Source organism: Acanthochromis polyacanthus, chromosome 5 (assembly GCF_021347895.1).
Source record: "Acanthochromis polyacanthus isolate Apoly-LR-REF ecotype Palm Island chromosome 5, KAUST_Apoly_ChrSc, whole genome shotgun sequence".
Lineage (NCBI taxonomy): Eukaryota > Metazoa > Chordata > Actinopteri > Pomacentridae > Acanthochromis > Acanthochromis polyacanthus.
The window spans coordinates 27,304,400-27,331,275 of record NC_067117.1 but is presented as its reverse complement, the minus strand read 5'-3'; the positions used below and the strand labels follow the sequence as shown (position 1 = coordinate 27,331,275).

Sequence of the window (26,876 nt, the reverse complement as noted above, 5' to 3'; positions counted from 1 at the left end):
AGTCTGTCGCGGATATTTAGTGACATCTCACTGAGCTCATCACTGACAGTGTGACCACAGCCCTGCCCGTCTGTTTACAACCAGTGTTAGTCTTTAGGGCAGGAATCCACTAGAGGGAGCACAGCTCTAAGGCTTTACTAATGTTCTCTTGAGAGCAGATTAATCGTCAGTCCAAAGTGTAGCATTTGTTGGAGATAAGCAGGGTCTGGAAGAAAGCTGCAGATGCTCCTCAGTGCTGCCTCAGGTCTTAACAGTGTTATCAGGACTTCAATAAATGATGTGTTGAATCAGGTCCTGTTCCTGATTTAAAAAGTCCATTCATTACTAAAGTAGAAGTTTTTTTTCTGTTTTCAACAAAGTATTTATAGTTTACAGATTATTATTGTTTGAAAAATAACAGTAAAGTTTCATAAACACAAAGCTGATCCACTTTTAAATATTACAGCATTACAAAATGCATGTGACAGAAGCAACCATTAATAGTCTGACAGTTTAATTTAGGCAAAAACTGGCACAAATATAGAGCAAATACCTGAGGACAAAGTAACTTCATTAGCACGCTGGCTGGACGATGCAGTTTTTACAAAAAAAATGAGATTTTCACCTTCATGGAAAATCATGATATTAATAATGTGACAAACTACTTTTCTCTTGTATAAGCTAATTTTCTCTCACTTCTCTCTAAGGTCGGATACCATTCATATTTAAGCTGGAATTCAGTACCAGAACCCAATAGTACAGTTGTAAATCCAAAGTCAGCTTCAACACTGTTTATTTTTAGTGCAGCACACCCACATTTTCTCTGCTTATTTAATCATGCTGTATTTAAGGTGCTGCACTGCAAATGTTTTATTTAATCACTGTGGGAACTCTGTTGCGTGTGTGAGACAATTAGCATTACTAGCACGTAGCCGCAGCCATTGTCAATGCTGCAGATGGCACATTGGACTCTAAATAAAACATTTTCATGCTTTTATGGTGCTTAATTTACTGAATGATTGACTGGGTAATAGAAAACAAGAATCCACAGATAAATTGGTAATGAAAGTGTTCGTTGAAGACCTAACGAGGCTGTCACATGTAAGTGTGCGAGGCCAGAGGAAAACGGCATCACTGAGATGTTCCACTTGGCTCTGATCAGATTAGAATCACAGCTGAAACAATCGGTCAATTAGGCGATCAGTCAATCAGCAGAAAATGGATCTGAAACTATTCTGACAATTAATGAGTTGTTTTTTATTTCCAGCTGCTGTAATTTTTTATTTTCTTCTATAATGAAACTGCATATCTTTGGATTTTTAGCATCACTCGACTCTGACGTGTTTTGCTGATTTCTCACAATAGGTTATACTGTATAACTTCTAACAGAAATAAAATCATTAGATGGATCAGTAACAACAATGGGCATTAATTCTGCAAAAAAAAGAAAAAAAAAACCCAAGAGGGCAGAAACTCCAGAAGCAGTGAAGTTGATCAAAACCGGAGGTTTTATAACGCAGACAGAAAGGTTGAAATGCTTTAATGTTACGTCCACTGGGGCTGGACTTCAGCTCTCAATACGCACCCGTGAGATAAAACAGCGTTTTGAATAATTCAGCCATTGTCACAAAAACACATAGCGCAAATAAAAAGGAGCAAAACAGATTGACAGAATCATTCCTGCAGAATACAGATGAAATGGTGTCAGGTTCTTATTACCAACTGGTCCACGGAGGGTCAGTTTTTTAAAGCGTCTTTCCATAGTAAATACTTTCTGACATCTTCATGCACCGCTATGCAAATATCAGAGCCCAGCTGCTCAGTAAGGAACATGTTCTTCACGCTTGTGCTTCCGTTATTGCTCGTAGAAATTTCGCTTGCCGTCTTCTCTGTGGGATTTTTCTGTGCTATTATGGAAACTATTCGCCTTTTATTTTTCACCAGAAAAAAAAGATTGCCATGAAACCCACACAATACCTGAAAATGCAGACACTGCACTTTGCCCTCGGGTGATGTTTCACAGAAACTCTCAATAAACTATCTGGTCTCTCTCCTGAACTATTTTAACTAGTTTATGATTCTTAATCTTTTTTTACAGTCCATAGCTTATCAGAATTAGGTTTCTGTTTGTGCCGTATTTATAATTAATTCAATCTAATCATTAATTTACCATTTAATGTACATTTTAGTTAATGTTTTGCATCAAAACAAGTAAAGTCAAAACTGATTGAACTGTTCATGCATTAATAAATGGAAATATCAAGATGTCGGTAGCTACACTCAGCTGGACTTCATAGTTCAGGTAACTTAGCAGCGGGTTTTTCTATGATATAGCTTTAAAAAGTCAGATGGATGTGTCACGTGAGAGCTCGCACCCTCGGATTTTCAGTCTGGACAGCAACTATAAAGCAAGACGAACGTCGTACTGTGTCCTTCCCGATGAAATCAACCAAATATGAAAAAAAAAAAATCCGTTTGAACCCTTCAGAATGAGCTCGTTTTTAGAACTTCAGTGTGTTTAATGAAGCCATGCAAAATGTTACGTCATACCATGGATATTTTCTGAGTTACAGGCTCATGAAATACGTAGCAGTTGGTCGAAATTTCACACTTTTTAAATTTGCGTTCTTGTTTCTTGCATTTTTGAACCCATATAACTTCATGAGTACATCAGATGGACACGTGTAATTTAAGAAATGAAGCACACATTTGAGCACAGCAAATAAATTTCACATTTACTCCTAGTGTCAGAATCTAAAGCCAAACAAAATCACATTTCTGTTCAGTATGATTTTCTTTCTATATCCAACTTTAAGCATCAATGTCATGACATATAATCTAGTTTAAAGAGCGTAGAATGTCTGTGGCAGAGCAATAGAATCAAGCATTGGTGCCGTGGGTGTGTTATCCACTGATAAGAAAACTTTGAAAAGGGCATTTCAGGTACACTTTCAGGGTTCATGTGTGATAGATGGTTGGCCAAACTAAGTTACAGGAGATTGAAGGTTTCATTTTTTTACCTACATTTGATAACAAGTTAATCTTCTAGCCGTGATTCCTTCTATGTCAAAAGTATTTTCTAATATAATCCTGTTTTGAAACTCTGCAAAATGCAAAATTTCCATATGATGAGAGACTTAAAACCATGATATCACACAATCATCTTCCTGCCTCATAGAAAAGACAAGTGTTGGATACCAAGCTTGCACATTGTCACAGAATAAACCGACTGAACACTATAAAAGGACTAATTAAAAGACTCTCAAACGAGCACTAAATGCTCCATTGCTCTAATTTTTTGCACAAAACAAGTAAATATCTGTGTTGTTTCTCCTTTTCACAGCCATAAACTACATAAAGAGAGTAACGTCAGCCCGCCCCTATGTACTTTAACCCTCGTGTTGTCCTTTCCAAAAAATGTTGTTGCCTTGTCTGAAAAAAGCCCAAAAATTCAGAAAAACATTTCCCCAAATATATAAAAATTTGCAAAATCTTCAGGAAGAAAAGTCCTGAAAGGTTTCTCTCAAAAGTTTTTTTTTTTTTTTTTTTTAATAAAAAATCCCCAAATTTGACAGCGAAATTCACTGGATTTTGGTAGATTTTTTATGAATGTTCTTTAATATTTTTTAATTTGTTTTTTCCACCAAAAAATGTTCAAAAATTTCCTAAAAAAAATTTGAAAATGTGGAAGTTTTCACTGTGAAAATATATTTTTTTCCACATTTTTAAAACTTTAAAATGGGTCAATTTGACCCGCAGGATGACAGGAGGGTTAAGGACCCTATAACTCACAAAAAGTTCATAATATGACTGTGAAGTTACATAAATTCAGTAATAATACAGAAGATATAGTGCATTTAAAAATCCACTGACTTCAAGCAGTTCAGGTGGGAGGCACTGATTGATTTTTCATGGTATGGCCAACAAAAAAATCTATATTATGGTTACTGCAAAGTCAAAAAGTGATGTCATGAAGTCAAATAGGCAGTATAACCTCATTTGCTTTTGACCAGATATGCACTTACTGCCTTCTACCTGTGAGACAGAATTGTGTCACTAATTAGGATAGAAATGTTTTCTATTCAGGGAGGTGGTTCTGAATTTTACCCTTTACATTACAATAAATGTAATGGATATATCAAATACTCCATGTGCAACACCTCCAGTACTCCATCTGACATCTCTTTCTTGAATAAAGGTGTCAAATGAGGCTAAAGAGAGCCGTTAGGAGCATCACCCGGAGCTTTGTTGCATAAAGCGTCTGTCTTCAGTAAAAGAGCTCAGACCTCTGGGCAGAGCTGGAGCCGAGGCCTGAAGCTGAGGCAGATACCCATCAATCAGTGCCTCGTGTGCACATACAGGACTGCCTCCTCTTTCTGCTCAGACCTCAGCTGGCTCCTCTTGGCCTCACAATAGCTGCAATTACACGGGTGGTGGTCCCTCAGGTGGCAACGGAGGCTCATGGGGGCAGTTAGGGCCGAGCGGGGACGCCACGGGCCATCTTTATTGGTTTCCTTGAGCTGCAGAGGTGATTATAATGCCAATGCTGGGCTGTTTATCTCTGTTTATCTGGCTGTGTTCTTAGTGGGGAATTAATGCAGTGTTCAGACACTGCAGGAGAGCGGAGAACACACCCCGTATCTGACGGGGATGCAGGAAAGCGAGGACTTTAATGAACTCCGAGGAGAGCCGGTCAGGGTTGGGATGCCGCCCTCCGTGTGGTAATAGCTCAAATGTGTCTTCCTCACTCTTTCTCAGTCATGCCTATAAAGCTTTGCCTTCGCCTCCAAGGGGAACAAGGCGTCAAATTCTTAGCTTGATCACATCATGCAAATTTTCTGACTGCCTCTAAACTCACCCACAACACTTCTCCCTGCCTGCCTGAGACCTGAATCTGATGAGAAAGTGTAGGTCACGAGTTAAACTGTTAAATTTCCATGAGGATAAAAAAGATAATGGGATCTGTTGTGCCAACTGAATCAGCAGAACAGTGTGGTGGAGGTTTGTTGCCTCAGCCGGTTTTCTCGAGGAAATACTAACCGCTGTATTTTTCCAATAATCTGCTCCTGCTGGAGTGGGAAGAAATCATGTTCTACAAACAGTAGACTTTGATATATGGGAAGAATAATATTATTTAGATGTTTTTTTTTTCTGGAATTGCTAAAAGCTAGAGGCAGTGAATCTTTCATGATCAAGCAATTACTTCCAGACGTTGCCTTTCTTCATGAACTGAGCCTCTGCCTGATATTGACATCTTCTCAGTGGCAGTTACTTTGGAGGAGAAGCTCAATGCGCTCGTCAGCAGCATCCTAACGAGTGTTTCACTGGCTTTGAATAAAATGTTTTTTGTGTCTCCGGGCCTCATGTGGCTGTGTGCGGCTGCCAGTTTCAGCTTATGTTCAGGCTCAAGAGTTTCTTCACACATGTATTCGGTACAGCAGGGACTTTGTCTTCTAGTGTTGCAGCTTGGAATAAAATCCCACGGCTCCAATTTTCAGTTTGTAGCATTTAGCGAGCGATTAGAAAGTGATCTTCCAGAACTGTCAGTGTTTGTATTTATAGAAAGGTGGCAGCTGGAGGATGAACCCCCAACACTGGCAGTATTTACACATTTAAAGTGAAATTGAGCTCTGTGATTAAGGTTGACCTGGAGCAGATCCAGTATGCTTTGCATTGTGCTGAAAAGGATGTAGGGATTTCCAGAGGACTATTTTCTGTTTGGAGGAACATGTGAGTTTAGTAGCAATGAGGGAAGTCATATTGCTGGTGCAGCACAAAGCACAGAGTAAAGGGTTGAGGTTGGGGTAATAAAGTAGTGTGCTGCAGATACTTCTGTCAGAACAAAACCTAATTTATACAAGTAACAAGTTTTTTTCACTGCCTAATATCCATGGTTTCTCTGCGATAACATTTATGTGCATGCATGTGAAAAGAACCCATTTTACGCACATTGTGATCAAATTATCCAATATCAGCATTCACTCTGGCAGCAGGCTTGACACACAACACCTTGTATCTTTAAAGGGGAATTTCATTTTTTTTCAACCTGGGGTCTGTTTTCATATGTCATTTCTTACATGTGAGTGATGGAGAAATGAATTTTCATTCATTCATTTCATTCATTTCTCCATCACTCACATGTATGAAATGACATATGAAAACAGAACCCAGGTTGAAAAAAACCGAAGTTCCCCTTTAAGGTGGGTGTATGTTTGAAACGAGTTGGTATGACGTTGCCTGAATGCATCTGAAGGCAGAAGTGGGTATATCTGTACCAAACAGTCACACTTGAGGGTCAAAGAAAGGCGAGAAGCAAAATACTGGGGATAAAGCAGCACACTTCTGTCCAGTGTTTCCTCAGACGCAGTCATGGTGTTGGATGTGGTTGTGCACATTGAAAGGAAAGGAAATTTAGTAGAAATGTTGGCATGGGATGTTAAAAATAGTTACCGTTAACACAGTCTTTGCAGAATCATTCAACAGCAGTGTTTTTTTGACCCGTAGGGATGAAACTTGACAACAGTCTGTCCTTAGGAGCTTGGCCCAGAAAGCAAAAGTTTTCTGGTCCAACTTTTCTGGCAAGATTTTGCTTTTTTTTTTTCCAGAGAGCACAAGAAAAATAATAAGACCTATCAAATCAAATCAAATCAAATCAACTTTATTTATATGGCACTTTTCATACGGTAGAGTAACACAAAGTGCCTCACAGAGGATAAAAACAAAAACAACACAATACAAAACAGTGTGAAAAAACCTTTACCATCTACCATGTAGAGTACAGACCTGGGGAAAAGACAGACTACATATACACTGAAGAGGGCTAAAATGAAGTTTCTTGTGACTTCGGGCCCAAATGACATGGCTCATAACAGTGATCCAACACCCACATTACCCACTGAACTACATGGTAGCACTGTGTGGTTTCCCTAAATTTATAGCATATCAAGAGGGTCTTGTTCTTAATGAAGAGGATATTCATGGTGCTGGTTATTGGTCTCTGCCCTGCTGCTGGTACTACTGTAGTAGTGTACCACTGGGTATGTTGATTCCCAGACACAAGCCAGTCAAGGCCTGTGAATTAAAGCACAGCTCAGCTGGAGTGAAGGGCTTGTCCTTCCCCAGGTGCCAAATGGATTCTGCAGTTATTACCATAATGCTTTCCTCCAGCTCATTTCACTCCACCCCACAGCTGGGTGCAGGAAGAGCTGCACTGTGTACAGCCAACAAAGCAGAATTTGGATCCTTTACCACAGGAACGTAATGGCTGCTAGATGATGTCAGCGTGACATGTGATAATTTATCAGGTACAAACTATTTTATCATCTTGCTTTTACATTAAACCCATGATGAGTTCACAATGGGGTTTGAACAACAGGAATTAAGCAATAGTAATTAAGAATAATTAAGAACTCCGATATGGGGTTTCCTTTTATTCCCCCGAGTTAAGAAGTGATCGACCATAGCTGACATCTCACTCTGCCTTTCCTCAGACCTCAGGCTCTGGAGAACCACATGATAGATGGTGTCCCATCGGGCTGCTCCGTCTGCTCAATAATGTGCTGCCCCCAGATGCTCCCCTCAGACTGTCACCGACACAAAGGAAAGTGTTTGCATTGGTCCTTAATAAGGCAAGAGGAACATGTGTGGCCCAGTCCATAACCTGCTCTCTTGCGGTACAACATAAATGAAAAGGAAATGACATTTTAGATCAGTCCATTAACTCCTGTTTAAATTCTGACAAGCATGTTAGACACTGCATTTGCAGCAGTGCAGCAGTCTGACATTAGAAACCTTTTTACACATCAGCCTCAGTTACTAAGTCATGTCGCCATTTCCTCCCATTCTGTTTTTCCATTTCTATTTTTTCTTTCAGTGATATCCTTAGTGTTTCCCACGTTAAACAACAGGACTCATCTGGGCAGCGTAACACCTAGGTTTATGTTATGACCACTTTGTTTCAACATTGCTTCTGAGAAATCATGTTTTATACCATATTTTAAAATACCCTCATGCTCGTTGGACAATGCCGTAAGTATAAGCCACAAAGAGGCCAGAAAGGTGAACTTCTTGAATGTGCAGATTGTGTTTGTGAGGTATTCTTGAGCATCCACCTAGCCTTAGCGCTGCACATAGCAGAATGTCAAAGTGGGTTTTTCATGTTTCTTGCCAAAATGCTTGAAAGTTGTAATTAAATTGTATCTCCGATTTTAACATGCACGTGATTGCAGCTGCTGTTCTCTTCAAATGCCAGAAACCGGTGGAATGCTTCCTCTGGGTTCAGGCAGAGTTGATCCCTCAAGTGAAGGAATTGAAGTATCTTGTGATCTTATTGATGAGGGACAGAAAAATGGAGCGTGAGATGGACAGGAGGCTTGGAGCCACATCAGTTGCAATGCGGGCATTATACTGGACTGTCATGGTGAAGATGGGGCCGGAGCTGGAAAGTGAACTTTTCAGTTTACGCATCCATCTATTTCCATCCCTTACCTATAGACATAAACTCTGGGTAATGTCCAAAAGAACGACATTGCAGGTACAAGTGACGGAAATTAGTTTCCTCCTTTGGGTGGCTGGGCTCAACTGGAAGGGGCTCAAAGTAGTAGCTGCTCCTTCACGTGGGTAGGAACCAGTTGAGTTGGTTCGGATTCCTCCGGGCAGACTTTCTTTGGAGATTTTCCAAGCACGTCCATCTGGCCCCAGAACAACAAAATACCTCAGGACAAACTGGAAAGCACCGCAGGAGAGGGGGACATCTGGGATGATTTGCTTCATCTATTGCCACCATGACTCAACCCTGGATAGGCAGAAAAATGGACGGATGATTGCAGCTTCAACTTTTTTAACCAAAGAACCAGACGCTTACAGTCAATAATTTGCTTTATACTAATGACTGAAGCAGGGGAGTGTCATGTCTGCCCAAGCCGGAGAACAGCTCGAACTCTGAGTCACCTAATGTTTTCTAAGGAGAACCCAAAAGCCCTCCTGGAACTTTTTCTGTGGTTTTGGCACTGTTTTCTAAGGTCTACGAAAACAGCATAGATTATGTAATTGGGCTGTTTTATTAGCTTGGGCACGGAGAGTATACTTTTTTTCATGTGAAACTCTGTTACAAACTGGGAGTAGTTGTAGAAAGGTGGGGCAATGTCTAGAAACTCAAGATGCTACTAAGTTGTCTTGTTAGAGCTATAGGATCAAGTGTGTTCGGGGCTTTTTCGCTCCTAGGTGAATATGTGGCTGATTTTTGTGTTGGCATCCACCCACTTTGAAAGATGAAGGTAGTCTTTGTTAATGTGGAATCCATTCAGCCTCTAAACACTTATTTGAAACTGCTTATGATACAGGCTTTGTGGGGGGAAACAAACCTCTGTTATCAGACAGAAAGCATTGTCTTATATGGCGCCCGGTTAAAATCAAAGTTAAATCAATTCCATGGAGCAGAGACTTGTGGTTTGCACTCTTTTTCTCTGTCAGTTTTTTCTCACTGCCAAATGCTTTGTACACACGTGGACAAAATTGTTGGTACCCCTCAGTTAAAGAAGGAAAAACCCACAATTCTCACTGAAATCACTTGAAACTCACAAAAGTAACAATAAATAAAAATTTATTGAAAATTAAATAATCAAAAACAGCCATTACTTTTGAATTGTTGATTAACATAATTATTTAAAAAAACAAACTAATGAGACAGGCCTGGACAAAAATGATGGTACCTCTATAAAAGATTGAAAACTATTTGACCAGAGTGACATGATTAACTCAGGTGTGTCATTTAATTGACATCACAGGTGTTTCCAAACTCATAATCAGTCAGTCTGCCTATTTAAAGGGAGACAAGTAGTCACCCTGCTGTTTGGTGAAAAGGTGTGTACCACACTGAACATGGACAACAGAAAGCGAAGGAGAGAATTGTCCCAGGACATCCGAAAAAAAATTATAGACAAACATCTTAAAGGTAAAGGCTATAAGACCATCTCTAAACAGCTTGAAGTTCCTGTGACAACAGTGGCTCATATTATTCAGAAGTTCAAGACCCACGGGACAGTAGCCAACCTCCCTGGACGTGGCCGCAAGAGGAAAATTGATGACAAATTGAAGAGACGGATCGTTGGAATTGTATCCAAAGAGCCCAGAGCAACCTCCAAAGAAATTAAAGGTGAACTCCAAGGCCAAGGTACATCAGTGTCAGATCGCACCATTCGTCGTTGTTTGAGCCAAAGTGGACTTCGTGGGAGACGACCAAGGAGGACACCACTGCTGAAAAAAACTCATAAAAAAGCGAGACTGGAATTTGCAAAAATGCATGTTGACAAGCCACAAAGCTTCTGGGAGAATGTCCTTTGGACAGATGAGACCAAACTGGAGCTTTTTGGTAAGGCACATCAACTCTATGTTCATAGACTCAAAAAGCAAGCATACGAAGAAAAGAACACTGTCCCTACGGTGAAACATGGAGGAGGCTCAGTAATGTTTTGGGGCTGCTTTGCTGCATCTGGCACAGGGTGTCTTGAAAATGTGCAAGGTACGATGAAATCTGAAGACTATCAAGGCATTCTGGAGAGAAATGTGCTGCCTAGTGTCAGAAAGCTTGGTCTCAGTCGCAGGTCATGGGTCTTCCAACAGGACAACGATCCAAAACACACAGCCAAAAACACCCAAGAATGGCTGAGAGAAAAGCGTTGGACTATTCTAAAGTGGCCTTCTATGAGCCCAGATCTGAATCCCATTGAACATATGTGGAAGGAGCTGAAACATGCCATTTGGAGAAGACACCCATCAAACCTGAGACAACTGGAGCTGTTTGCTCATGAGGAGTGGGCCAAAATACCTGTTGACAGCTGCAGAACGCTCATTGACAAATACAGAAATCGTTTAATTGCAGTGATTGCCTCAAAAGGTTGTGCAACAAAATATTAAGTTATGGGTACCATCATTTTTGTCCAGCCCTATTTCGTTAGTTTGTTTTTTTAAATAATTATGTTAATCAACAATTCAAAAGTGATGGCTGATTTTGATTATTTAATTTTCAATAAATTTTTATTTATTGTTACTTTTGTGAGTTTCAAGTGATTTCAGTGAGAATTGTGGGTTTTTCCTTCTTTAACTGAGGGGTACCAACAATTTTGTCCATGTGTGTAGATTCTAATCATTATTTTGAAGGCCATATTTTTAGTATATAACTAGTTTTATGGGATTTCTTGGACAGATATCTGTTAAGTCCTTTGGATACTTACAGTTCTGCACAAATGTACACGGAAGGTTCTGCCACATTAATGATGGCTCATCGATTTCTGCTTACAACCCCAATTGGTCCACACTTGGATTTCTTTGAAGTTCATTTTTAATGACTTTTAAATCCCTCAACGTTATTGAAATGAGGCTCTAAATTGCTGGAGAGCCCTTTACCATTCCTGTACGAGCCTGTATTCATTAATTGAAGGATCCCAATCTAGCATTGTGTTGACTTTAATTACCAAAAAAACTTGTTTAAATTTATTATTTTAGTTCTTTAAACGACTTGTTCATCCATATAACATGCTGAATGGAATGGGGTTTTGTGTTTTAGTCTGCAGCATCATCCCTCAGTGTGCTGCTCACTACTGTAAACTTATCTCTGCTGTTTTCATGACTCACAGCCTTTTACAAAATGCTGTCTGTTCTCACTTCAAAGCCCTGTGCCAGGCTGAATAATTGCTGTATCGCTTCGTGCGGCTCCCCACCCGACCTGCTCCGTGGCTCTGTGAGCTGAGGCTGAAAGCTGTGGCAACGCTGCATTCTGCGTCTCTGCCAGGAAGTCACTGACAGCTGAATCATCATGGCAGAGAGCAACAACACCCATCGAACAGAGTATGTGTATTAAACAGAGTGACCATGGCACCATGTTCAGCAGTGGTAAAGGTAAAAAAACGATGACCCATTTAAGCTGAATGAAGGGTTCTCTCAGATAGAAAGCGCTCTTCCCTGGTGCTTTATTTACAAGAACTCAAGAAAAGTTTGGCCTTGCATCACAGTTTTGCTTTTTATTTCATATATAACCTGTTCCAAAGCTACATGACACTCCAACATTATGATTTATTACAAGATGTGGATTTGTACTTGAGGGAACATATGTAACCATAAACTATTGATGACCTGTGTTTCTATAATCATCATTAATTCATGAATGCATCTGTAGTCGTCTGTTTCAGTTTATGCTGTGTTGTTTTGACAAGTTTTACAAGGAGTTTGTGTTGATGAAACATAATTATTGATTATGATCACTGCGGAAATGTAAAGATAACTATTAATCTAAGATTCATATTGATTTTACAAATGTGCACCCAAATTCAGATCAGATCTTCTCGTGCTGACACTCACCTATCCTCTTCATCCAGTCAGCAAGAGTCATATCAAGGGTCCCACAGTGTCTTTTAAATGCGGTGTTGATGGTTGTCATGGCAACCAGCTTGATTCTTTATGTGCATGTGAATGTGTACGAGGTTGGCCCTCATGGGTGCCGGCTTCACCCCTCTGCGCACCATGTGCTGCTGCTGATTAGCTCGTCTCCAAGCAGGCTGGGCTGGCACAGGCTGTGCAGCATCTGATAAAGCCTAATTGATACGGCCACCGAGGGAGGCCTTTGTGTGCTTTGTTGGCCCAGCGAGGCGCAGCAGAGTCAGACCTTGTCAGTGTGGCTGCTCAAACAATAGGAGCAGCTGTAACTCAACAGCGATGATGGAGACAGGAACCTCCTCTGCTATTGAATGAGACTGGGACAGAGTGGAGAGAAGGAGTTGGACAAGGTCTCGTACAACAGAAGGTTGTGTTGGGACAAATCTTTTACAGCTCTAGTAGAGGCCTCGGTGACCAGTGGCTGACATTTCTATCAAGGTACTAGGAGCTTATATCTGGACATACAGCACAGGATGGCTCAGCAATAACAAAGGCAGCAGAGGGATGCAGGTTCAGCCCCCTCCAAGTGGCCCAGATACACAGAGGCAGATGCTGAGGTGGGACTGTACCATGTGGGCTGTCAGTGTTGTTGCCACACAGTCTAAACTGTGCAGGATTTGCTTTGTTCTTTCCTTTTAAGCAACTTCTGTTTTTTATGGACCCGAGACAGAATGACACTTTTAATCTAAGCATTTGTAACTGGCTGACAAAATGTTGAAGTTCAAAGCTTTTTGTTTGGATTACTGGCAGTTCCTCTGTCTGCAGCCTCTGCATGGTTTCTATAAGAGGTAAGGTGCTGATTATAAAACTGCAAATTTTGTCTTTTTCCTTGTCGAGGGAAAAGACACGGCTTGTTAAATTTGTTTCTTAAAAATGGATTCCAACCTCACGTCAGTTTGATACAATAACTCTATGTTAATGTAATTCATAGGCTTCTGGTTGCTTGTAAAGACGTTAATGCAAAGTGTCGCGTTTGAACCGGTCATGAACCACAGACAGCTACCACGTTCCAGTCCCCTGTGCTTTTTTCATGTTAAGAGGGGCTGAAAAAGGGACAAAAGGCCCACGTGTCAGCAAGGTCAATGGTCTGAATGGAAGCACTATTGTTGTGGTTTGCCCCCAACAAGCTCCAGAGCAGTATTCAGTCCATTGTGTGTGGTCCCACTCACAGTTATTGGCTTGGCAGCATGAGACGACACGTGCTCTCTGTGGCCCCTGTCTAGTACACAGTCTGTCCAGCCTCTTGCAATTCAATTTTGTGTCTGTTTTTTTACTGCACTATAAATGCTAATGTTTGCTTCTTGCACGTATGTTAGCAAAAGTGGAATATGTCTGTAACAAAATACAGTAATTATCGCCTCCAGTTTATGGTGGTATTTACAGATTTCACACATCAAAGTCAGTTCTGTTGACATGGGATGCGGTCCTACTCAGCTAGACTGTTATATAACCCTGGAGATGTCATGAAGGCATAAATATTTAACAGAAATCCTTCAGATTGGAGGAGAAAAGGATTTACCTGGGAGGCAGAGTGAAATGAAAAAAGGCAACATAAAGCTACATCCAAACTAAAAGTCATCGTAAAAGGGAAATTAGGGAACAGAGCATTTTAACACGGTTTCGAAAATAATCTGCGCTAAGACCTGAAAACACGTCACCTCTCCTGTTTACTGGGCGTACTGATTCAGGTGTAAGCATGAAGCACAGGGGTGGTTGCTTAGTTGTAGAAGTCACTACAAAAGAAAACTGTCCGAATAAAAAGTAAGACCAAAGCTTTCTTTAACTGCATAATATCCTCCAGCTGAGACAACAAAGTCAGCAATGCCTGTTAGTACCATGTCCAATTAACCTCTGGTAGTCAAGGCTGACATCTATGTGTTTTTCCTCTGAAAACTGCCACGATAGGAATGTGACCAATGAGGAAACGAGTTGTAGTGACAGTATCATCAAATCAGGAAGTGCCTATTTGTGTCTGCATCATGTTTTCTACAACTCTGCACCTGCAGTTTTTACCCTAGGGTGAGGGTTCGCCCTTACGCTCTTTATAAATTTAAAGGACAACAGTTTTGTTTCGATAAGTCTTCTTTTAACGGGTCCTAAAACTGAGGAGGAATGGGGAAGCTATGCGTAAAGTTAGCAGAGGTTATGTGTTTCAGGCTGAAACTATGTTTGTATGGATGGAACCACAGATAGGACAAGTCAGATTTTGCCCCTCTGATTCATTTTTTAAAAAATTGGCAGTTTTTCATTATGAAAGTGCAGGACTAAACAGATGGAGTACCCCACCAACCTTGGGCCGGATGATAAATCACATTAGTTTGACTAATTTGAATTTTTATGAGTGAAATGTTTATTAGCCCAAACTAACAATGGTCAAAAATTGATGTGAACAGCAACACGAGAGCAGTTCATGCAGTTTACATAACAGTAGTGATTCCAGGTTCTCCATTGCAAAGAGCGATTGCAATATACATATGTAGAATAATACAGCACTTTAGTTTCTGATTCCTTTGTTCAGAGACTAGGTGAATAGATAGATGTTAAAGTCTGAACAAAAGAATCAGAAACTTAAATATCAACAAGAAGACATGATGATCATTTTGAGCTGATACAGCACTTTACCTATTGGTCTGTGTCCTTGGTTTGTGTTTGTTGGTCAGATATCTTCAATTTCAGGAGGCTTTGTTAAGTCTGTCACTGCCATGTTGTCAACATTAGCTATTGCTAGCTCATCAGCTATGACAGACAAAAACAACACTTTGTTCTTTGGAAAAGTAATCAAGGTTTATGCTTACTGTTGTTCAGTTTCTCAGCTAGCTCATATTATCCACAGCAAAGAGCAAAAGCAATTTTAGGGGCCGTTTACACGAGGACGCTTGCAGGTAAAAACGTCAAAAATATTTCAACAAAACACCCTACCGTTTATACGAGGACGGCGTTTTGGGGGCTTAAAAATGCAAAAATTTGAAACCGGCCTCCAGAGTGGAAAAGTTGAAAACTCTCCGCCGTTACGTTTCCATCTAAACAGCAAAACGCAAAACTTTGCCGAGATCTGACCACGTCGCGTACGCAATTACGTCACATACGTGCGCCGGTGCTTTGGTTTGCCGGCCGGTACAAGGAAGTAAATAAAGATGTGTGATTATTTCCATCCTTCGTACCTTCAAGCAACTCTGGCAGCTCTATGTACACTACAGGAGTCAACAAACGTGCAGAATCTGTACAGATTCCATTCATGAACATTTACCACGGCGGAGATCCAAAAAGGGAGATAGTACGCATGCGCGTAGACATGGCGGAGTTTTATCACAGCGCCACCCAGCTGCCTGGCATGCATATCCAATCGAATTCCACACACTATAGAGTCACCGTATAAATGCAGATTTCCTTAAAAACGCTTGTCTAAATGTGAAATGACAAGACGCCACTTTTGTGTTTCTGTTAAGATGGTCCTCGTATAAACGTAGCCTTAGTCTTGGAATGTAGATTGCAGGTATGAGCCTGCAAAATTTCACATTTCGTTGAAGGTTTGGGTTACACAATATAGCTCCCCTCTATGTTTTGTCAGTGAGTTCAGTGGAATCATCCATTTTAATGGCTGGGCTCATTTGCCAGTATGCAAATGCTCCAACAAAACAATCCCCCATCACCATTTTGAGTGAACATCATCACTGCAGATCCCCACCCCCATCATCTCCACATCAGGATAGTAAGAGCTGTCAGCTTTGGTTGTGGCTCAAAAAAAAGTCCATTACAGCAATTAGTACAACAAAATCAGATGGGTTTTGCAGTTTATGACACTGCGGGCAAAATAAGTGCATGGAAGCTCGTCTACGCATTTTTCCTGGCCTCTGTTTCAACCCATTTGGTCCATGTAATGAGAAACACATCTGTGTGGTCAGCTGAAGTGTGCTAACTCTTTGTCTGGTTTAGAAAATGGGAATCAAAGAGAGGGAATATGTGATGAAGAGAAGAGCATCTCATCCACCTCAAGGCCATATTTACTCATGGTTCCACCCATCCCCCCATGCAGCCATGTCTCTGAGGGAGGAGGAGCAAAAAGACATCACCCCACGACGGCACGGCTTAATGCTCGGGTGTTTTTCATTTAAATACCAGTCAGTGATTGGATGGTGGAGACCCATTTCATTAGGCTTGAGGATGAGCCAAACTCAACAGCTGTGTTGTTTTGGAGCGCGGTGGAACTGGAAAATGTTAGTTTGCTTCGGGGTTCTGAGCTCTGTTTTGGGAGCCATACAGTGATCAGATCAGGTCAGCATGAGGCTGTACACAAAGGACAACAGTGCTCATGATACTGTTCAACTAGAAAAACAACAGTAGTCAACATGATGTGTCTGCCTAATCACCAGAACCAAAAGAAAGCATTTTCACTTACATCTAGTAGTGATGTTAAAGAATATGCACACATAAATTAAAAATAATCCACAATGTTTTGAATTTTTGTTAATTTGTTAACTGGTTTGTTGGTTTTATTTTGGGCAACATGGTCCTTTTAAGTCATTTTTTGTCTGCCTCTTCATTTTATCAGCCATGGGTGGCCCTTCAGATGGTCTGGTGGTGAGGGTTTTTTTTTTCTTTCAGCCAAACTGATAACTAAGTAATTAATTAATAATTAAATATTTGTCATTTGAGATTTGCCAAGATGAGGTATCCTACTGACTTTGCTTTTGTGATTTTTCTTCAGGCAGAAGTTCAGAAGTAAAACTTGTCTGAAGGATTTGGTTTATGGTCAAATATCTGAAGGTAACAAATGAAATGAGAAGTAGATACATTTTCTCATAGACTTCTATGCAATCTGACTTGTTTTTGCAACAACATGAGCTCCCCCCTGCTGGCCACTGGAAAGAATGCAGATTTAATATATTTCTGTTGCTTTAAACTTCAAGCCATAGTTGCTGCCCTTCAGTTGCATTCCTATTTCAATGCAGTTTTCATTGTTTGTCAAGGTTTAAAAGTTGAATTTTGTTCCTTGAAACTATTTTTTACCAAAAGAACTGATAAAAACAGTGGACAGCAAGGCAGCGTGGACTAAAGGGCATTTCACAGTGCTCATTATCACAAACAACATTTGGTTCACCCCCAATGTTTTGGGGTTGGAGTAATCCTAAAATCCAAGCAAATAAAAACAGAACTACAATATATTAATACCTAGACGCCATTAGAAGGAAACCAGTTTTAGGCAAATTGTCATCTGTTGTCCCATAGGAAGATGTTTAGTGAGGCACTATAAACAATAAACAACAGTATAGAAAATTAGTACAATATTAAGCAAAACATGACAAGACTCTAAAAGGTGTAACATGATTTGTCTACAAGGTTTTTGTAGTAACATCTCTGTTTTCCTCTTGGCTTCAGTAGATCAATGACCTCACTGGTCAATCTGTCAACCTGCACTTAACTGTGTGTTAATAGCTGACGATAACGGCTGTTGTGTTGATGGGGCGTGAGAGGAACCTGTGATTGCGCCGGACCGAGAGCTTGAGTTAAGGCAGCGAAGTGAAAAACTCTTCGATAGAGCTCTAACCTCTCTGCTGTCGTGGGTCACTGGCCCTCATCAAACTGTCCAAATGCGGTAGTTCGTCAGCGTTGAAGACCTCCCCTCACCCATTCCTTCCACACACACACATATTTTCCGACCAAATCCTTCAATAATCACACCCACCCTCCCCACTCTGCCTCACATTTCTGGCTCATCCACGTTTTCCCAGGTGGATGTGACCTCAACCCCACCATTAAAGTAGCTCCTTTATGCATTTCAGTTCACCCGTACAAAGATCGAGGCTTTGCCCTTTTTCCTCAAGGACTCATCTGATTACAGTGTTTTTATCTGAAGTTAACAGACAGAGCCATGGCCTTTAATATTCCCTGCTCATTGTGGACTGGAGGGAGCAGTCTCCACTAAATTCAGGACATTAAAAGGCTTTCTAAAAGCATGAAGCAGGTCCCTTCTTTTTTGCACACTGATCCCAGCGGAGCTAGTCTTTATAAATGCAGATGAATCGCTGATAAATCTCTGGTGCCTTTCAGGATTCACACTGACTCACCCAAGTAATGGGAATGACCCTGATTTGGTTATTTGGGCTCAGAGGAGGCCACTGAATAACAAACTGGAAAAGAAAGGCACAGCAGCAGCCACTGTATTGAATAGTTTAAGGGGAAATGTTGTATTTAAGTGGCATCTTAAAAGAGCGCTAGTAAATTTGTTTACAGGCCAAATGGAACAAAAATCTGTGAATGTGTTGAGATATGGCATTGACCTCTGTCATATTGAGCTGGTGTAGCTAAGTCAATTAATTTACTCTCAATCTCCAAACTTTCCTGTGTGTAATTTTCATTTATCTAAGTCTGCAAATACTATGCTTTCACAATGTATTATACTTCCTGGTAATCTGTTGTAGCAGGCGAGCCTTTCAATAAACAAGACCTACAAGATGTGTATGTAGTTGTGGAGACTAAAGAGTATACCACTGTCTGTACCAAGTGTGCTCCATTGAACTCTGTTATGGAACATATTTGTGCACGCTGTGTTCCTGCCAACATCTCACAGCTCATACACCAACAACTTGTTCACCCATGCTGCACTACGCAGCATCAGAGGTGGCTTGTAGCGGTCAGTTTGATATCATCCACTCTCTGTGTTTTTTTTCTTCATGGCGTGAAATGGAAACATCAAAGTCTGAAGCCCCTGTCAAATTGATCTGCTGTGTGAAACTGTACAAGTGTGCCAGCACAACGCTCCGGAGCTGCAGTGTGTGTGTAATCCAGAGCTGCGTGGCCTGTAGCGAGTGATGCTCCCTTTGTTGATTAGTTTTTATTATGTATTAATTACATCTGCCATAATGCATCTGCTTCTGCTCTTGTTTCTTTGGTGTATTGTAACAATGCAGAAAGGGACACAAGATACACTTCATCAGCGAGAGGATTTAGGTCTCCGAGGCTTCATATCTGCGTTCTTTCTAACTGGTAACAGTTGACCCTGCCTGAAAGTCGGGGTCAGAGACAGACAGACAGAAAAATGTTTGGCAGCTGCTCAGAGGAAGACCAAAGAGGCCAACAGGGAGTGAAAATACTTGGCTATTCTTAAATGTCTAAAATAACAAAGGCAGACTTCTCACATGGTCGCTGTAAGGATTTGCATTACTGCATGTCAGCATATCCTTTACATGAAGCTGAAGTCTGTTTGAGACATTTGGTATGCTCAGCTACAACCACTTACTTAGGACTGATGACGTACGATTAACTCATATGGTAGCTGATTATATCTTATTAAATGTTAAGTAAAACACATTGGTATACACATTTATCACCAAACACAAATACACTGTAGCCTGCAAGTTAATATGGCAATAGACATGATTCTTTTTGCTTTTAGCGTATTAAATAAGTGGTCCATTTTCCAGTGGGGATACTTGCAAGCAGTTTGAGAGCAGGCGAAACCTTTCAGACTGTTCTGATTGCAAGAACTGCACCCATGAAACCTCTTTCAGGGCCATTTTCAAGATGACAAAAGTACATACTTGAAGATATTTACTAGTGAGTGACCCTAGCATGCTGCTCTATGGTGCTTTAAGTGGTGCAACTTGAGAAAGACTAATACTGTTTGGTTAAAAGGATAGATTCAAGTCTAGTTCTGTTGTAAAACAGAAGTCATTTGGGCTGTATGTACAGTGAAGGGTTACTACTTGATGTAATTGTGCCGCCTGTTTATACTGGGCACAGAAAGAACCCTCCATAAAGCAATTCTGGTGTAAATGATGGAGGATGTTACCTTTATCAGTGCAAAAGTGGAAAATTTCATCTGAACCCGATTAGAGACCTTACCACTCTGCTTCAGTCCCTTCACAGCCATTATAAGCACAAGGAACAATTACACTTCGCAACCACTGACTCTTTTCAGTGTACATGTAAGTACTCTATTGAGATATCCTCACCTTTTTTCAAGGCTGTCTTTTATTACAGAGCAAAAGTAATTCTGTCGAGCGTCTTTCGTCTCTAAGGTCTCATCCTTTGACTGCTCTACATCTTCAGTTTCTCTGCATTCATGAAGTTCATGCATCCTTTGCTGCAGCACAGAGGCGTGTTCTTCCGTTCACTCATTTTATTGCAGAGGATCTGCAGGTTGCACAGCTGTTCACAGCTAAAGCCTCTTTCAGACACGCACCCCTTTCCATTAATCTGACGGCAATTTAAGGTGTCGAGTTCATGTCTGAATAAGCTGCTCACTTTTCTATGAAAGACATGGATCTTACCCGGTCAGAGCTTGTAATCTTTTTGTATTGTCAAGACAGAACAAGTCGGAATGAATGCAGTAACACAAAAGGATAGGCAAGATTTCAATTTACTGATGTTTTTACATATACTGACCAGATATGATACCAGAAGACACAGAAGTGGCATATTTGGTTGCAAAGAGGAGTTTTTTTTTTTTTTATTGCAATATAAGCCACAATGTATGATTAGCAAAAAATGGCTGGAAACTGGTGCAATGAAGAGATCAGGACCAGCTAGCCACGCGACTTAACAGAACTGTAAGGGTCTCATTTATTTTACGTAACTTCTCTACCATCTCGTCTGACAAGTTAGATGTTAAATGTTGCACATACCCTGGGACATTCTGCCCCTTTTCCTCCAACTTGTGTGTTTTTACATGATCTGGTTTGACGTGTAAAGGTTGCTCAGTCATGTGCTCCAATCAGCAGTCACAACTGGGCATAAATGTGTATTAGCCTGTCAGTCTTGGCAGCTGTGGTTTAATGTGAGCAACTTAACTTGGGGCCTCTTGTTTTTTTCTGTGTGATAATTTGCTAGCTCGTGTCCTGTGTGGTTACACATTGTCTGTGTGTTTCTGTGATGTCTAGCTAGTGGTTCCTTATAGCCTTGTGCTTGTCGATATCTACCTGCTGTGGACTACTCGTTGTCTTTAGGTATTCTGTTACTGCTTACCTGTGGTTACTCATAACTTTGTTCCATCTTCGATTTGTTGTACTGAGGCATTCATCCAACTTCCTGGAACTTGGGCCAGGCTTAGTTAATTTCACACACCTGCTCACACTGAGCTACACTAGGTTGCTGTTGCCTGTGTATTTAGTTTTTGGAGGGAGTTCAGTTGTTTTCTTTTGTAGTTTACTTAGCAAGTTGGAACATTGTGAGCCCTCTTTTTATTTCATTTGTTTCATTGATTTAGCAGCACCCACAGACTCGGTCTTTCTTTCCAGTTTTGCCTCTTTTGTCAGTAAATAATGTTTCCAAGCAGTAAATTATTTGCTAAATCAAAAACAGCTGTTTTTTTGTTGTTCCCCTAAACTCTTGCAGAGTTGGTTCATAACAACACAGTTTCAGCATGTCTGGACAAAAACAGTCACCAGTGTCTGAATCAAACAAACCCATCACTTTAGCAGTTTGACAAAGCGGCAGTAATTATCACTAACTGTTTGAGGTCTGACAGAGGCCTCGTGTTTTCTACATCCTTTCCACACATTTCACATATTCCATGTCTTCCAATTAAACTTCCAGTCCACTGCTGACTCAGTGCGTTGACTTTTATCCTCCGCCCATGGTGTTTTATTCTCCTTCACTTTGTTTGGAGATGGCTGCTAAGTGACGCATCAAACGCACTGTAGCGTGCCCAAAGATCTACTTCCCCCTTTCAGCAGGACTATGCTTCACATCCCCTTAGGTCAGATACCATCTATTGAGAGTTTGTTAAAGAGAGTGAGATTTGACACTACAGGAGCTGGTACAATGGCAGCAAACAATACCCAAACCTCTGCACCTCCCATACAGAGCCACAGAGATGATATATTGCGTGGCATCAGTCAGCGATATACTGCTGAGGAAGGGGCTGCAGCCGGCTGGTGGAATGTGACCACGCGCTAGTGTTACACTCTGCAGCTAGGAGGGATTTTACTCTGTCTGGTCCACTTAGCAGCTGGCCTTACTTGGTAATGCTGGATAAGTCTCTGCTCGGCTCTCTTCAGACAGAAACAACTCGCTGTGTCTGCTTTTAAAAGGCTGAGTGAAAGAAGAAAAAACGGGAACTCAGATCGGAGCAGTGACTGAAGTAACCCAACCTCCAGGAGGGGGAATTAGTCATTTTTCCTCAGGAGCAAGCAAAGACTAGTGCATGTTTTGTGGTGAAGTGAGGAGAGAGAGAGGGAGTGGCATGGGTGGATGCTGGTAGAAAGAGTGCTGCTTTTCTCTCATGCAGACTGTTTTCGGCTCCCAGTTGAGTAAAAACATTTGGGTCTTTCATTCAGAGAACCTAAATCTCAAGTTTCCAGCCCAATGATGTCAGGGGCATGTGGAATCTAATGTGGAAGTACTGCATTTCAGTGCGGACGATAAGGTAGGGGTCTTATTACTGCAGAGCTCCAAAGCATGGTGGTGCGCTGCTGGGAAAGGAAAGCCATCAGACTGTTGCTGGTGGCTGAACTGTTTTTTAATATATTTGGACACTTGAGTGTAACGTTTTTACATGAAATACTTGCAGAAGAAGTCAGGTTGAAAATATAAGGCTTTATAGTTGTAGTAGTAACCCTTAACTAGTAAGAATAAATACATTTTGGACTTTGCAAAAGTTATAATAAGTTTTGCAGCAATGACAAAGATTATGTTGTCTTCCAAAGTTGTCTCAAGGAGTTTAAAGTATAGCTTCAGCTTCTGTTAATATTTTTAAAGTAATTTTTTATTGTATCAAAAGTCAGAATAGTGAAAAAAGATGATCTTGAGACAGTCCCAAAAATCAACTAAATTTACAGTTATATTCAATCGAGTTTACCATGGATCCTGGAAATGTATAGCATTTTTGGCTGTTAACAATTTTTTGTGGCACTTCTAATCCAGTCTGTGAAGTTATGTCTTTGTTGGTGTTCTGTATAATTATTTTTGAGGCTCCTAATGAAGCAAAATTTTTGGTAATTTGCAAGAAAAACAGCAAACAATCAGGAGTAGTCTGGGAAGTTGATTCACCCTGTGACTAAAACTGTGGTGCTTCAACCATGAGTTGGCAGCTTGAGGTCTTTAAATTGGCTCCACAATTTTAGACACACGGAAAATGTATACACACTTGACATGCATTTGATAGTTTTCTAAAAGAAGCAACCCGATTAAAGGGCTGACCCAATCCTCACCGAAAGACCCACAAGGATAGTTAGACTCAATCCAAAATGTACTTGACCCAATCAGACCCAGCATGCTTGAGTAGAATCTGGATTATAGGCACTCAGTTGGGTCTAGGATCCTCAGAACAACTTGGACCTGTGAGGAGCTTTACTTGGAACCACTGACTTTAAGTATTGTTTTTTAAACTGTTGCATATTCTGATGCATTCTGTTGATCTGCTGTTGAACTGTGTGCCAGCTGCTTTAACTTTATATGACTTCATTCTTCAGCAGATGACAGGAAGATGATTTGCTACACTTCTTGTTTCCGTGTGGTGTCCTCTGTCTGTGCTGCTCAGAACAGTGCAGCGGGCCACGAGAGATGCTGTAGGGGACGGGTTAAAGCATTAATGGTTCCACACAGTGATTTCACTACAGCAAGGCTAAAATTAGTGGCCACTGTGGCTAGAGCAGCCTGAGTCAGCAGTAGCCAATCACCATTCATAAACTGCTCTGGCCTGTAATTCCAGTCTCCACAGGTCGAACAGCCACAGCTCGGAGTTCCTGCTTTAATACAGAAATGTTCCTCCCTGGACTGTCAACGAGACCAGGCATTTTATTGAATTTCTGATCCCTGTCTGGTACAACACACGCACAACATCTTGTGTAACTTGGCCATCAGACATTTTCCGTCTCTGATTAGTTCTCACGAATGCCACATTTACATGGTTTTTCCTCTTGGCTTGGAGTCCCTTCTGTCTGCTCTGCTAAAAATGACCACAGAGTTGCTCACACAGGACCCAGAGGCTGAAGTCAGATGTGTGGAATATTTAAAGAGCTAACTTTAATAAGCTTTGTATTTTTTTCAGTTCAAGTGTTACTTCCTTTTGTTGGTACAGTTTGGTATTTATAGTGGCATCAGGGAAAAGACATGATTCAGTGTCTCTGGAACCTAATTAAAGCTGTAATTCTTGATTTTCATTGATAGTGAAGCAAGTTGAAGCAAACAGACTGTAATAATTCGGTAAATTAGGTTTAGACTAATGAGTTGGAGCATTTTTTATAGATATAGATAGTTTAACATAAAGTTTTTCCTTTTTGTGATGGATTAAAATAAAATAAAATCAGAAAGATTTTCAGTTTTTATCGTGTTCTGACCAAATACATTGTTACTGAATCTTGTCTTTGCAGGGCAGCATATTTGATATATTGTGCTACAAAAAGAGTGTTTGCAACTTCTAATTTAATATTTGACTTAAACATCCTGAATTTGTTATTGATACTGATATTTATTTTTGTCACTCAAAGACTTATCAGTGGTATTTTCTCTGTCACATAATGGAAAACACTTTGTGACATCATCTTTTACCAAGTCTGATTCACCAGATGCGTGTTGCAAGTATAATTGTCATTGGCCGACCATTCCAATCGACATTCTCCAGCCCTTCCACACTTCGCCAGTGACAGCAACCTCTTAGCCGCAACCTACCAAACAGCCAAGCTAGTTTTTTTCCCTCTGGATTATTTATTTTAATCACAGTGCTCGTCTCTGTCTGTGCAAGTATTCCACTGCAGGAATTCCACCCATCACTATTTTGAGGGAACCCCAAAGCTGCATACTTCTCTTAGCCCTGCCCGCTATTACTGCAATTGGTTTAAAGATACAGCAAACAAGCCAGAGTGTTTTATTCCCCCTATAGCTGAATGATAATGTGGTGCAGCCAAACCAGTATGTTCTACAGAACAGACTGGCTTACCCAGATTTAGCTGCTTTTCCCCCAAGTTTCCACTTTCCCCAACTGAAATATGTACATTTTTCCAGCAAAACAACCAAAGCAGCTTCAACATTAACATACAGTTGTGTTCATGTACAAGGCCATCAACCACAGTGATGTAGCCTGGCCGTTTAAGAGGCTCAGCAGGAAACAGGGCTGTCGTTCTCAGTCGGTTTTACACACCTAAAACCTCTTGCAGTGTAATTGTCGAGCCTAACAGACTGACCCTTTGGTAGCACTCGTCCCTGAGTGGTGGGAGAAGATGGCGGTGTCATCTGTCTGCAGAACATTCCTGAAGACAGGAGTCATACCTCAGTAATTCTCCTCTACTCACATGCAGGTCTCCACTGACCCTGCTTCTGCTTTTTTTTTTTCCTGCCCGCTAATGCCTGACTACATACCAACCTCATCTGTGTGTGTGTGTGTGTGTAAGTCAGTGGTTTTCCCCCTACTATTCTCTGTCTGTGGGGGATTTTTAGCCTGCTTTGCTGTAGCTGTTTTGTAATAAATTCCCTTTAAAGACCTGAGCTTTACAGCAAGGGCTCTGTTTGAACTCTTATTTTTTGTTCAAAGTTCTGCGAGCATGCAGGCCCTTTAAAAAGGGCTGCCAGTGAAACAGTAGAGCCAACAGCCGTGATCTTGCTATTTCAACTGCATGCCAAAGTAGTGCAAGATATTATTTATTTAGCTCGGGGTCTGAGACTGGAGTTGGAGCTGCCAGTTTGAGGTGACCTGAGTGAAGCCACACGTCTGGTTGAGGAGAGGGAGCCCAGTTTTCCTGCTGGACTCGATGACAAATCCTCTCGACGACTCTTCCAGCTCCTACACGGCTTCCTGACATTCAAGCAGCAGATGAGAGCCGGCCATTTGTCTGAAGCAGGACCTACAGCGGCCTGCTGTTTAATGGAAAAGTCATTTCTGCCTTCAGTTCCTGTAGGAGTGAAGTTTCGGGGCCTTCTGCGAGGAGCTCAGAGCAGCCAGTCAGCTGTTGGCCCGGCTCTTTGACAGCACCTCCCTCTGTGCTGTAGCTGGTGAACAGTATCTCAGGAGACGTCTGCTTTAACACACCTGAGGCAGACAGAGAGGAGGACACTTTTTAACACCAAACAGAGACGAACAGACGGAGCAGCGAAGGGCAGGAAGGTTTGGGGTGAGTGTTGGTCTAATTCACAGTTGGAGGAGTTGTGCAAGGAAAGACGAGATATTATTAGACCTTTACTGGCTCTTAAATCATGTGAATGACTTTTTTGTTTTACATGCTGAGAAAACTGCATGTGATGTTCTCTCATGCTACAAGATGTCAGTCAGTTAAACTGGCATCCGTGTTCAATCGATGATGAGGTCACTTTATTTCAGCCGCCGTTCCTCAACAATTTCACACTTTTCATGTTTTGTGTGGAAGGAATTCTTTTATCCCAATTACTCTCGTCACATCTGGTCTTCTTATGTAAAAGCCAATTTATGTTGACTGTGTATCTCAGGTCAAGCAACCGGGCATGTGTCCGTAGGCTTGTCTACTGTTCTGTGAATTTTTTCTTGTTTGCGAAGAAGCTGAACACCAGCAGGCTACCAT

The 26,876-nt window shown here is 41.1% G+C and overlaps 1 protein-coding gene across 4 annotated transcripts in view; it reads left to right on the top strand.

The window, feature by feature from the left end:
- iqsec1b (IQ motif and Sec7 domain ArfGEF 1b) overlaps positions 1 to 26,876 on the top strand; it is a 232,400-nt gene that overhangs the window by 138,056 nt on the left and 67,468 nt on the right. The window contains exon 1 of one of the 4 annotated variants that reach the window (XM_051948458.1): positions 12,699 to 13,196. The exons of the other annotated variants lie outside the window; for them this stretch is intronic. Coding sequence (XP_051804418.1) covers positions 13,120 to 13,196 — 77 coding nt within the window. The 5' untranslated portion in view covers positions 12,699 to 13,119. Of the gene's footprint in view, positions 1 to 12,698; positions 13,197 to 26,876 lie in introns of those variants that run through there. 4 annotated transcript variants of the gene reach the window in all.